This window comes from Corvus moneduloides, chromosome 21, assembly GCF_009650955.1.
Source record: "Corvus moneduloides isolate bCorMon1 chromosome 21, bCorMon1.pri, whole genome shotgun sequence".
Taxonomy (NCBI): Eukaryota; Metazoa; Chordata; class Aves; order Passeriformes; family Corvidae; genus Corvus; species Corvus moneduloides.
In genome coordinates, this window is record NC_045496.1 from 3663720 (window position 1) to 3676828 (window position 13109).

At 49.9% G+C, this 13109-nt stretch overlaps 1 protein-coding gene across 8 annotated transcripts in view; it reads left to right on the forward strand.

Annotated features, from left to right (window-relative positions):
* The window catches only part of VAV2 (vav guanine nucleotide exchange factor 2), a 124768-nt gene that overhangs the window by 91114 nt on the left and 20545 nt on the right, over positions 1-13109 (forward strand). For 5 of the 8 annotated variants that reach the window (XM_032130440.1, XM_032130434.1, XM_032130436.1 and 2 more), the window contains 5 exons: positions 7156-7258; positions 8790-8804; positions 9455-9553; positions 10965-11033; positions 11616-11716. In XM_032130440.1, the coding sequence (XP_031986331.1) occupies positions 7156-7258; positions 8790-8804; positions 9455-9553; positions 10965-11033; positions 11616-11716 (387 nt within the window). The remainder of the gene's footprint in view (positions 1-7155; positions 7259-8789; positions 8805-9454; positions 9554-10964; positions 11034-11615; positions 11717-13109) is intronic. The other 3 variants (XM_032130435.1, XM_032130437.1, XM_032130439.1) reach the window with 1 other exon arrangement.

Genomic DNA, 13109 nt, shown 5'->3' on the forward strand with positions numbered 1-13109 from the left:
GGAGGTTTATTTCAAGTGGTTGCCCTGTTCTGTCCCAGATCTCCAACTTTTAACTTCCCCTGTTTTCCCGTTCTCTGCAAAATCCTCTTTTTTACATCCTATTTAGGACTAGTGGGGGAAAGGCATGTTGAAATCAGCAGGGATTGCACAAATTCCCTCATCCAGGCCTGCCCTCCCAGTGCACGGAACCACGGCCTACGAAACGGTGTCGGAATTCACCCGTAGCTGTAAAAACCCCAGAAACGCCCTGGAGAACCCCTCAGCACGAGTGCTGCTGCTCCTGCTGCCTGCAGCACAGCAGCGACAGTGCCCTTTCTGCCTTGGACAAAGAAACTCTGACTGGGAATGTGCCAGTGTCAGTGGTGTGCCCTGGGCCCCGCTGCTGGGCGCTGGCAGCCCGTGGCACCGATGAGAAAGCTCTTTCTTAGTTCCTGCCCTCTCCAAACAGCTCAACAAGGGCAGCATTCACTGCTGGGGATGATTCAGTCCATCCAGCATCTCTGCCTTTAATATTGCTGATGATCCAGCAGCCTTGGGAAGATCTGACTGCAGCCAGAATGCTTTCTTTGGAGGCGAGGAAGCGATTTCCACAGCAGGCAGGGAAATGACCCAATGTGTGGAAGGAGCTGCTCCAGCCCTGCCTGTAAAACCAGCAGGGATGTGTCACCTCACGGTGCCGCTCTGCTGTCCCCACAGGCCTCAGAGGGATGGGGGTGGGTGAGGAGGGACAACCCCAGGAGAGAGGAATCTCCCAAAGGGAGCTGTCTTTGGGTGTTGTGCTGCTGGGAGAAAAAGCTCAGGATAAACATTGGGTTGGTTCTAACAAGACATTTTGGGGGCTGGTAAAATGAGGTTTTATGGAGAATGTCAAAATGCTTCATTTCGACTGTAAGTATTTAAGTGGAGTGGTTTGGTGTCCCCAGGATTTTTGAATTCCTGTGCTGCGAAGCATTTAAAATGCAAAAATATTTGTGATGGAGGTGCTGATTTGGGGAGCAGAAGGAACCAGGCTTTGCCCCTGTTGTCCCCATGATGCTCTGAAGAGTGAGGACCTTTATCCTGAGGATTCTCCCAGCACAGAGGAGCTGTGGGACAAAAGCCAGTGCCAGGGCTGGACCATGGGGCTGCAGGAACAAGCTGTGTGTGCCATCATGGGGCAGCCACGGGGTACTGGTGTGTTTAAAGGGTGTTTAAGCCTTGATGACCCCATTGTGCTTTCACCTTTGGGGTGTTGAAGGGATTAATCCCAGCTCCAGACAGATCCCCAGCCAGCAGATCAAGGCACATAATTGCCTGGAAACAGCTATTTAGTTTAAAAAAAAAAAAAGAACAATTGATGATGGAAAGGGGAAGAGAAGCTAAAAGGCTATCAGGGGAGCTGGGAACTTCTCAAATTCCCTGTTTTCAGCCCTCTGGCCCCTCGGTTTGCTGTGCCCTGGGCCAGATGGCAGCTTGCAGCCAGCCAGGGCAGATGGCGAGGGCCGCTCGCATTGCAAGTGGTGCCTGATCGATGCTGTGAGGAGCAGTAAAGGGACATTGTCCTCTGCTGCCTGATTTATTCCAGCCCGCCCCGATGCCAGACCCTGCAGCAGCAGCCGGTTTGGGGGCAGTTTGTCCGTGAAATGAGCTGGCTTTGCAGCAGCAACGTGTGGGTTCATCCTCTGGAGCCTGTGCCCCCATGTCAGGGATATCACAGTCCTGAGGAAGCTCCTGCAGATCCATATGGATGGGAGCTGCTGCTTCCCACATGGCTGTGGCTGCTGGGAGCTGATGTCAGGAGGCAATTGTCCTCCTAACTGCTGAGCATCCTCCCTGCCAACTGCTTTTCCATCCCCCTTTATGGCTCTTTCAGCTGCTCCAAGCCATCCTGGTACCTCAGAGTTATACTTAACATTTCACCTGAATTTCCTCCGCTGCCACTTGAACTCTCCCGAGTTATTTTGTCTCATTAAATTTATGAGAGCCATTAATCCTGTCCCTCTTTACAGCCCCAGAGCCTTCTTTATGATGAACCTTCTCCATTTCTTGGCACTGTCCCTCTGCAGTGGCACAATCAGGTAGATACACAGGGCAGATTTTGGGTTATTTGTTGGCTGTTTGAAGAATTCAGGGTCAGGCAGAAGTTCTGTGAGTGGTTTGACATGAAACATTTAATTTGCATAACTTTTACCTTTCTTTTCTTGTCTGAAGATAATTTGTTTTGAGGAGAGGAGTTGAAGGGTTGCATAAAGGACCAAATAAGTGTTTTAGGCAAAGCAGGTCCCCACAAACCCTATCCCTGGAGAGCTTTGTCACACAGGTCAGTGCCACTGTCCCCTGCTCTTGTTTTGAGCTGCAGCTCACTGGGAATTTATCCCTAACAAAAATATTGAGATAGCTTTGTATTCCCTAACTTTTCATCCTAGAGAAGGGGGAAAGAAAATCTTCCCAGCCTCAGTTTCTCAAGGGCTGCATCTTCTGGGCAGAGCTTCTTGCTGAATTTTCTCCTTCTTCTCCCACTACTGTCACCAGCGTTGCCCCCCTCACATCTTCCAAAATACTGCTGTGATCAGCAGAATTTCTCAAATGCATTAAAAAAAGTAACGAGCACAGGAGCCAAGGTGAGATGATAAGTTGGCTGCCACTTTTCTCATTATTTTTGCTGTGTTGGACAAACCAGGCACAACAGCCCCTGAAATAAATGGCTTGGTGGTGCAGGGCACTTGAGCCAGAGCACTTGTAAACGTGTCTGTCCTTCTTTTGTCACTTGTATTGATTTTTACATCCTGCTTGTGCCACTTCTGGGATCAGATTGGTTGCTGTAACTGTGTGAGGCTCTTTCTTGGGATCAGAATGTTCCGCTTGGAATGGGGAGTGTAAGACCCAAGCAGAATAGGTGGGAAAAGGCTTCTCCTGCTATTTCCAGATGAGTGTCTCCATCCAACTACAATCTGGGTAATTAAAACCCTGCAAGATCTCGAGTCCAGCAGCTGCCCATCTTGCACTCCCTCACCCTGAAACCCAAGCCTGCCAGATGTGCTGCAAATTTAGGGCTCTGCTTGTCCTCTCTGACAGAGCCCCTGAATGAGGGGTTTGGCTGGTGTATTTATAGCTGTGAGTGCACAGTGACAGTGAGAAAGTGGGAGGTTACTGGGACAGACTGGAGCCTCCCAGCTGCTGGGCAGCTGCCTCAGAGACCCTGCAAATGCACTCCCAGCCTGGGCCTGTGGTGGCTCTGAGATCTTTTGGCTCTTAACCTTGGTCACAGGACTGGAAATTTGGGGTTGTCTCTTGGTTGTCTTATTTTAGCTCCTTCTGTCCCGTCCTCCTCTTCCTTTTGCTATTGCTGGTGGTTCTGGCTCTTTCCTCAGTGTGTTTTGGATGGAATTTTGGTGTGGTGGCTTTGTCCTTGAATTTCTGAGGCTGGTACATACTCATCAACTTCCCACAGCAGTTTTTATGGGTGGAGAGGCTCTTCAATGGCCCTGAAATCCATCAGAGCTTCCCCGCTTACCCGCAGTGTCAGTGCAAAGATGATGTGCGGGGTTCCTTTAGCGTAGAGGACATGCTGTGTGTCATTTACTGGGGCATCAGGGACTGTCTGTGCCCATGGTCTTTAAGGTCCCTTCCAACCCCAACCATTCTGTGATTCCATGAACTTGCTCCTTTCCTTTCCCTCACTCTGAGGCAGCATCTTGGCACCAGTCCCTCTGTTCTGGGAGCTGCTCCTTGGCATGGCTGCTGCCTGCCTGGGTGGGTGTTAGTGCAGGGCAGGCATTGCCAGCGAGGCAGAGCTCAGCCAAAAGCATTGTTTTTGCCTGAAATTGCCTTAGCTATGAAAAGCTTTATTCATTATCAGCTTTTCTGGCTCGGCAAGATGCTGCCAGCCCAAAGCTGGTTACATCCATCCTAATAACAGGAATTGCAAATGCTGGCGTTCACTCTGAAGGGTGGCTAAAATCCCTTTCTTAACCCCAGAGCTGTCAATGAATCTCCTAATCCAGGCAGCAGATCACAGGCTCTGATACCCACGGGTGAGTCGCAGACTCTGCTGCTTTTATTGAAGGAGTAAATTGCTTTTCTTTGTGAGGAACGAGGCGATCTGGCTTTCCTTGCTCAAGTTGTTCCGTCTGCCCGTGACACGCTTGGAATGCTGAATTTATTGCCTGAATTCGGTGTGTCCTGAGCTTGCCACTGGCTAAAATCATCCCAATCCTTGCTCCCTGTTTTAAGGACAGGGAGGGTGCGTGTTTTCACCAGTGTGGGGACAGGTGAGGATCGATATATGCAAAGCAGAGATGTCAACATCCATACGGCACTGCAGGAGCTTGGCTGCTCCTGGGCTGCTCCAGGAGAGGCTGATCCTCCTGGTTTACTGCTCTCCATAAAAACTGGCAGCTTCTGGTGTTTCTCAGAGATGCACTGAGAATGTGTTTTAATAAATAACAGGCTGCTGGACGATGGCAATGTTGTAATACTGCCACAGCTGTCAGGTTTGAGCATCTCTAGTGCATCTCCCCAAAGCTCTGGAGGGGAGGTGTCTTTCTGGGTGTCCCCAGGATGCAGGAGTTGTTCCTATTTTTTTCCCAAAGCCAGAAATCAGGGATGGGAAGGGCTTGTTCTGGTGTTGAGGAGCAGGAAGGAGTGGAGCAGCGAGGCTCGGCCCCTTCACTAGAGGAAGGGAAGTGGTGAGGTGCTGTCAGGATGTGGCCCCACATGGTGGGTGCAGTGGTTGTGTCCAAGGGCTGTTCTGTGGACAAATCTCTGGCATGTCCCTTGGGAGGCATTTCTTTCCTGGTGATCCAAGTGGGACATGCATCCCTCTCCAATCTCAGCCCACGATTGAGCAAAACCCATGTTGCACTTGGGGACATGGCTTAGGGTTGATTGTGGTGGTGCTGGGTTCAGGTGGAGCCAGATGATCTTGAAGGTCTCTCCCAACCCTGATGATTCTGTGAAAGCCCTTTCAGCATCACATGCTGCCACCTGGGTTTCTCCCAGTGCGTGCCCACCACGATCCAGAGCTCGTGGCTTCTTGGAGAGGGAGAAAAGGAGAGTTTGTCTGGGCTGGAAACAGCAGCACCAGGCTGGGGACGGGCAGTGCCTCTGAGGCTTGGATGTGGCACCTGCTTGTGTGGGAGAGGAGTTCCAGGTGATGCTCAGGGACACCTCAGGATGCCACCTTCTCCTCTGCACCTATCCCAAAGCAGTTTCCAAGTTCTCCCAGGGATGGGGATGTTCATCCCTCACTCCAAGCAGGCTCTGCTCCAGCAGCAGCACCACCCCAGCCCTGTCCTGATCATCCCACACCCAGCTGGGCTCCTGCTGTGACATAAACCCAGCCACACGTTCCCAACAACCCTCCAGCCAGGGAAATGATGTATGGAGAGACAGCCAGCAATCCGAGAGGTATGGGCAGGGAGATCCATCAGGAACTGGGAGTGACTGGCTCTGGATGAGGAGCGGAGCCGAGAATATAAATATTGGTGCAGATAATAACGGCGACGGCGATGCCTGGGAGGGGGAAGATGGATCACCAGCTATTAGTGGGCATTATTGCAGCAGCTGCAATGCATCACCCAGGAAGAATGGGATGGATACATCACGCCAGTGTATTTATTTAAAATCCCCAAACTTTTATTAAATAAATCTGTTTGTAAAAATAGAAAGGGCTGTGTTTAAGCAGAGAAATAAAGCCCGGTTCTGCAGGCAGATGTGCTCTGCTGCTCCCTGATATATAATGGAGAGATGTTGAGTGTCCCACTTGGAGCACAGCTTTACACCTAAATTTATTTGTGTGTAATTAGTGCCCCTGTTGAAAGACACAGCTTGTAAAATATGCGAGCACTCTTTGATATTCCAGCGTTTCACGCTGTCCTGATCCTGTGGGATTGACTTCAGTGGGAGCCGTTAGCAGCCAGCACCTGTAGATTTAAGCACTGGAATTATTATTGTTAATTGGTATTTAATATGGGCTGAATTTTCAAAAGTATTCCAAGGCTGAGGAGCCCCTGGGAGGGGTGTGAAGGCTCAGATGATAATTAATTACTGAACACCGTCACCTTTAGCACAAGCAGGGCACCTCATCTCTGGGATGCCTTTGAAGCCTGGGAGTGCAGGGGCAGCTCCAAAGTGATGGGGCTGGTCCTCAAAATGAGATGTTTTGCTGCTTAATTTCTCTCTGATGTAAATGTTGTTACTGGCCTCTGCTCACTGAGCTGTCTGATGAGATTGCCTTATGGTGGTCAGGAGAGCCTCCTGTTCCTCTGGGAAATGCTGGATTAAAACTCACCCAGTTGCCCATCAGGGCAGGGATTGGGCTTTGTGGGAGTTGGTGCATCACTCATAGAAACCAGATGCAGAGCGTTTAAACCTGGATGGGATGCCCAGGGCTGGGACAGCTGCCTGGTCCAGGCTTTGCTGTGGGTCCTGCACAGCCCAGGGAGTGTTGGTCCATCAGGACTGGGATGCTTCTCCTACTGCTCAGAGACGTTGGATGATGTTTAATATCTGCTCCTGTTTTGAGTGGATCTGGGCTCCTACAGCAGTTTGGAGCTCTGACTGGGGGAAGAAGATGATTTTTTGGCACAAAGGAAACCTCTCAGCAAGGAAAAGCAAAATTAGATCAAGAGCAAACACAGTGCCTTAAGCAGACCAAAATCCAACCCTTGAAGTGAATTCTCTGAGCGTGCTATAAAGTCACTGGTGCAAGAGCTGCTCCTGGTCCTGAAGAGGAGCTGAAGAGGGGATTGTGTGCATCTTTGGAGCAGGTGGAGCTGGAGCTGGTGGCTCTGGTGGCTCAGATGGTCCCACTGGACTCTTGGCTGGCGGATCCTTCTCAGCTGGGCCCATTAGTGCCGAGTAAAAGCCCTGCAGGGGCAGAGCTGGCAGCCTGTGGTGGTGTGGGCATCGTGGGCACGCCTGGCACAGGGCATGGAGCAATTCTTGGCTGTGATCCCCGCTCGTGTCAAGCAGCATTCCGCCTTTTCCAGCCTCCAGCGAGCGGAAAGAAATGTGCAGCAGGCACTGATCCGGGAAAAACAGAGAGCATGGGCTGAGCACATGAATTTTCACAGGATTTTCTTACTGTGGTTCTCCTCCCTCCTCGGTGCCTGCTGAGGTGACAGTGAACATCCCCTCATTGTTATCTCTGACTCCTTCTCCTTCTCGTTGCAGCGAGCACGATCTGGGGGAGGACATCTACGACTGCGTCCCCTGCGAAGATGAGGGCGATGATATCTACGAGGATATCATCAGAGTGGAAGTTCAGCAGCCCATGGTAACAACTCAGCTGCGTTTTTACAGCTGCACCTCGGTGGGAGGGGAGGGGAGGGAGGGATTCCATGAAGGAAATAACTCTGTGCCACTGGCAGGTGATGCTGCAGGGAAGGGAATCGCTAAAACCGAGCGCTAAGAACAAGCGCAGCTGGGATGGCACCGGCCCAGAGGGGCTCTCCGAGGAGGTTCCCAGCCCAGCCTGTCATCTGAAGGAGTCTGGGGAGGAGGAAGGGAAAGGGAGACCTAATAAGCCCTAAAAGATAAGCTAAAAATAGGACTTTGCTGCTGAGCCTGTGTCACTCCAGCCTTTCCAGGGAGGCTCCGCCTGCTCCGTCAGGCAGAGGTGCCGCTGGTATTTTTAGATCGGGGCGAGCTCTGACAGATCTGTGTGTGAGGGATCCAGCAGCTGTCTGTGCCTGCTGCTCCTTCCTACCTGGGTGGCTCAGAGCAGGGAGATGTTTACAGGGAGCTTTCTGGGGCAGCAGGGACCTGTGTGGCATTAGGGACAAGCAGCCGTCCCTGTTTGTCACCTCTAAAAAGCTTTTGCTGATGGGGAAGCCAGAGTGTGAGGCATGGACAGCATCATGGAGGGACTTGGATTATCTCCAAGAGCTCTGGAGCAAATGTCACACTCATGGACGAGCCAGGGAGGTGTTGGTGGCCTTTGCACCTCCCCAAAGATGCCCACAGCCACCCCCCTACCTGTGTCCCCAGCGCTGCTGCAGGGCTGGAAGGGACCTTCTCCAGAGTGTGACCTTCCAAATTTTCTCCCCCCCTCCAATATCTGCCACCCTCAGGCTTTGTTCAGACTCTAATTACTCTCCCCACATTCACATAGTACACACCTCCCTGGAACAAAGCAGGATCAATGGACAAGTTCACTGATCAATTAAATCCCTGGAGCAGGACATGACTGAGCCAGACACGAGGGGCTGGAGCCTGGGAATGCAGGGCTGCATCCATGGATGCCTGTGCTCTGATTCCTTCCCTCTCCCAGCTTGGTTGGGAGTGGGACAAAGACAATGAAACCCTAATTCCATCCCTTCACACCTTGTCTGCAGCCGGAGGAGCTCCCTGCACACCAAAACCCCCTCTGGATCAAGGAGTTGGGGCCAAAAAATTCCCAGTGATCCCTCCAAAGTGCTTGGATCTGAAGTCAGCACGGCTTGTTGGCCACCAGTGCTTTTTGCCACCAGTTGCAAAAGGCACTTGGCCCAAGAGCTGCCCCTCGGGAAAGTTTTGGGAGGAATTTCTTGTATAAATGGCAAAAAAGGGGGGAAAGCTCCAGCAGCCAGGTAGGGATAGGATTAAGGTCAGTGGAATTGGCAGTTTTTCACTGTCTCTCCACAATGTTTTATGTTTTCTTCTGAGCAGTGTTGGAGTTGAGAGCTGTAACTCCCTTTCCCTCCCCTTCCCTAAGCAGAAGAGTCTATTTTTGATATATCTGCCAAAACATTGAATTTTTGGGGTAGGATTTGTTGCAACAGCACGTGTGTGATGCTAATGGCTTCTTGTATTTCTGCATGCTTCAGATTAGATACATGCAGGTAAGATGAATCGATTCAAATCTGGGGTTTCATCCAGCTGATAGGTCCCAGCCGTGAGTTCTGAGGGGGTGGACAGAGGGTCTCTGTTCCTGTGCATGATCCAGAAAACCCCATCACTGCACCCCCTCCCAAATTCAGATTCTGCAGCAGCTCCCAGCACGTGTTTCCAGCTTCACAGAGCAGAAGTGACTCCAGGAGCTGGAGCTATGGGAAAAGCACATTTTATCAGATTTGACCTAAAATCGTGAGAATTGGCAACCCTGGCCAGGGATTTGTATAAGTCTAACGTATTATTTATGACCCACTTAGTATCTGTTATGAGCTTCATCTTAAGCAACAACAAAAAAATACATAAAAAAGGGAAAAACCAACCTTTATCTCTTATTCTTCTTCTTTAGCTGATAGTCTTCGGTGGTGTGGCTGTACTAAATGGAAAAAACGCAGTGTTTTCCATGTTGAAACATATTTAATAACACAGCCAGGATTCCTCCTTACTTTTTTTGGGTAAAAATAGTTCCCTTTAATACAAACCAGTAGTGGTTCTCTCCTGACTTTCCAAACTTGGTTGCTGGAGGCTGAAGTGGAGCCCCACCAGGTTTCTGGACCACCCTTAGGTGCATCTGACCATGTCTTACTTTTCCTTTCCCTAGAAAATGGGAATGACAGAAGATGACAAAAGGAATTGCTGTTTGCTGGAAATCCAAGAAACTGAGGCCAAATACTACAAAACACTTGAAGACATAGAAAAGGTAAGAACTGAGCCCTCTTTTCCACAGCCTCCCCTTCCCCACCAGCCCTGGATCCCACATTAACTGTGCCAGGTTGGTCCTTGCTCCCGGAGCTGGCAGATATGAGGAGGCAGGATCGAGGCATCCACATGGAAACCGGGAGAGGAGGGGGATCCACAACACCCAGGCTGACAAGCACAAATGTGCAGCCTGTAGGAGCCAAACCCAGCATCCTTTTTTCTGATTGCTGCAGGTTAGAACCAGGCCTAAAACCCTCCTGCTGTGTCCCCCCTACCCTGGGGTGAGACTCTCCCACTCCTCACTCAGCCAGGCCGGGTTTGCTGATAAGAGCTGTGTTTGCAGATATCTCTTATCACTCTGATTGCCACAGAATAATTCCTTTATTCCGCGTGCTTTTCGAAAGTGCTGAAGCTGTGCTGACTTGCCATTGAAGCTAATTGGATTAAAAGTAACATTCTGCTGCCTAAATTTGCGGGGTTTTAATTGGTTTTGATGAATTATTGTGGTGCCTTTCTTTTAAAAACAAATAAAAGCGAACAGCTCAGCGAGGCGGCGGCGGAGTCGTGGATGGAGCCTGGAGGTGGCTCCTGCTCCGAGGAAAGGAAGGAAGAACATTTCTAATCACCCTGATGCTTTTGTTTCCTCCCCTTTTCCCATTCTTTCCCTCCGTCTGCTGGAAGTTCCCCCGAAAAGCTGTGAGCAAAACTGGGGAAAAGGAATAACAGTTCCCATTTTCCAGGAAAATGTCCCAATAAATGTGTCATTTATGTCTGCAAGGAACCCTTGTTCCTTGGAAACAGCCACAGCCCTCTGGCTCAGTAGAAAGGAAGAGTTAAATTATTGCTTTCATATCAATTAAAGCTTGCAAAGGCTTTGCAGGTCCTGGTGGTGTTATGGGTGGAAATTCCCATCTTGGGTGTGCTGTATTTGGGGTTTTTTTGCAGTCCCAAGTCACGTAGATGTTCCTATTAATATGGATTTGTTCAGAAAGGCATTGCCCGTGTAATCACATCATCGGTGCCTTCTCAAGGGCAAAATTCCAGGCAGATAAAGAGCTGGGAAGATGCTTCAGTGCAGCCAAGGACTGCAGCAAGCTGAGTGCATTTCACCCCCCTGTTGCAGGTTTAGCAGGGGAGGGGGCTGTGGGCACCCACAGCAGAGTCTTGCACCTTCCCACCCCTGGAAGTGCCGTGGGAGCCAAGGGGAGCTTGGGGATGATGCACTCACGGCAATTCCTGCCTCCCACTTCTCTCCCTGGTCATTCTCTGCTTTTGCAAGTGCTTTAACTCATTAAAACCTGCCCAGGTAAACTCAACTGGTGAAGCAGAAAATACAAATCCCTTGTCCAAACCCCCCTCCTTGTCGCCTCCTCTCCAGTACCTCAATCCCTTTTTCCATTTCCCTCTTGCAGAACTATATGAACCCCCTGAGGCTGGTACTGACTCCCCAAGATATGGAAGCTATTTTTATCAATTTAGAGGTAACATCGTGGGCATTGTGCCTTAAATCTTCGTTCTTTTCACAGCAGCTCAGCCCTCTCCCTGCTTAGGAGGAGGTTTTCTGATTTCCTGTTAGATTTGTGCATTCACCTGGAGAGCTTCAGCTTTTCATGTGCTGTGGAGCTTAAACTGGTTCAGGAGATATTCTTTAACACTCAGTTTTAGAGGTGGGGAATATATGAAGTCTAGGTAAGGAAAAAATTCTGTCCAGTGGATGTTCCAGGGCTGGGGCTGTGGGTTTTAGCTGGTTTAGCTGGTTTGGGCACAGGGTGATGAAGGGATTTGTTTCTACTCTGGTTTGCACAGGGTTTGGGTCCAAACTTGTCACTTCCTCCACTCCTCCCTCCCCATGGTGGGGCGTTTCTCACTGTGTAACCTCAGAAGAATTACACCCCTGTCCTCCAGGCCAGTCAGGGCTGCATCCCACTAGAATAACTTCCTTTAAGAACACCTAAAAGAGGGAAAAACCCTGCCTGATGAAGGAGCAGATGTGCATTTCTTTAGGCTCTGTTTGCCCACTTGCTTTGAATTTGTTTAAAGTATTGACTGTTGCTTGGTTTTAGGACCTAATTAAAGTGCACTTCAGTTTCCTGAGAGCCATCGATGTCTCAATGATGTCTGGAGGAAGCAGCCTGGCAAAAGTGTTCCTGGAATTCAAAGAGAGGTAAAGGAATTCCTGGCTTCAGGCTGCTCCAGTTTTAACAGATTTGGGTTAATATTTCCAGAGATTGAAACAGACCTCTTGTTACTCTCTGCCTTCTCACTCTCTCCTACTGCCTGAAAGGAGGTTGGAGCCAGGTGGGGATCTGTTTTTTCTCCCAAGTAACAACAACAGGACAAGAGGAAACGGCCTCAAGTTCCACCAGGGGAGGTTTAGATTGGATATTAGTGAAAATTCTTTCACTGGAAGGGTTGTCAAGCACTTGAACAGGCTGCCCAGGGAAGTGGGGGGGTCACCAGCCCTGGAAGTGTCCAAGAAATGTGTACCTGTGGTGCTTAGGGACATGTGGCAGTGCTTGGCAGTGGTTGGACTCAGTGGTCTTAGAGGTCTTTTTCCACCTTAATAATTCTATGATTCCAGAAATGCCTTTCACAGCAGCCCAGGTTTGCATCCTCCACAGCAAAATGCTCTCAGGCAGCTGAAACATCCCTCAGTGCTGACATTAAGCAGCCAAATCCATCCACAACTGTGTCAGGTCACCCAGGGCAGAGGCTGGGACATCTCCCCTGTGACCAACCAGGCTCAGCCGTGTGGCTCCCGTGGATCCTTGTTCCTGCAAGCCCCTGGCTGCACCTGGATTTTTCTTGAGCTCAGCATCCCATAGGAGACTGAATATCCAATGTGTTTGTGGGGACACATCCGAGGGGATGAAGATGGGATTTGATTGTGGTGAGCTGGAATGGAGCAAAACCTCACTGGCCTTCAAGGGTTTCTTGTGGTCTCCTGCAAGCAGCAGAGGGCTGTGATGTGGTGGGGTGACTCCTGGGCAGGGGAGACTCAGCCCTGCTGAGATCAAAGCGATTCCTCACTCTTAAAGAATCTCATATTTGGCACAGAGCTCATCCTGCACCTTTTGCACGATGAATAAATGTAAAAGTTGCTTTCACCAACAGAATTGGTCCCGAGTTCTGGCAGCTGCAAGCAGGAGCACCCCAGCACACGGAGATAAGGTTGATAAAAGCCTTTAATATCCTTAATACTAATCAAAGGGTGATTCATTGTGGAGTGGTGCCAGGCTGTTATTTCACTGTGATTAAACCAGTGTCTAGACACAGAAATGCCATTCAGAAGTCAATAACTCCAGAAATACCATCTGCATTAATAACACGCTGTGAGGTCACATATTCCATCATCCCTGGGGCCTCTTGTTACAAAGGACATTTTTTTCTGGATTAAATTTAAAAAAAAAAAAATCCAAAGAAGAATGCAAATAATTTAAAAAATACTCATAAAACTCACTTAGGTGATTTTGATCTCCTAATTCCTGGCTCAGCTCCATGCATGCCAGTGCCATCCCTGGGGCCGAGCTGTGGACACAGGGAGCAGGGAAGGGACA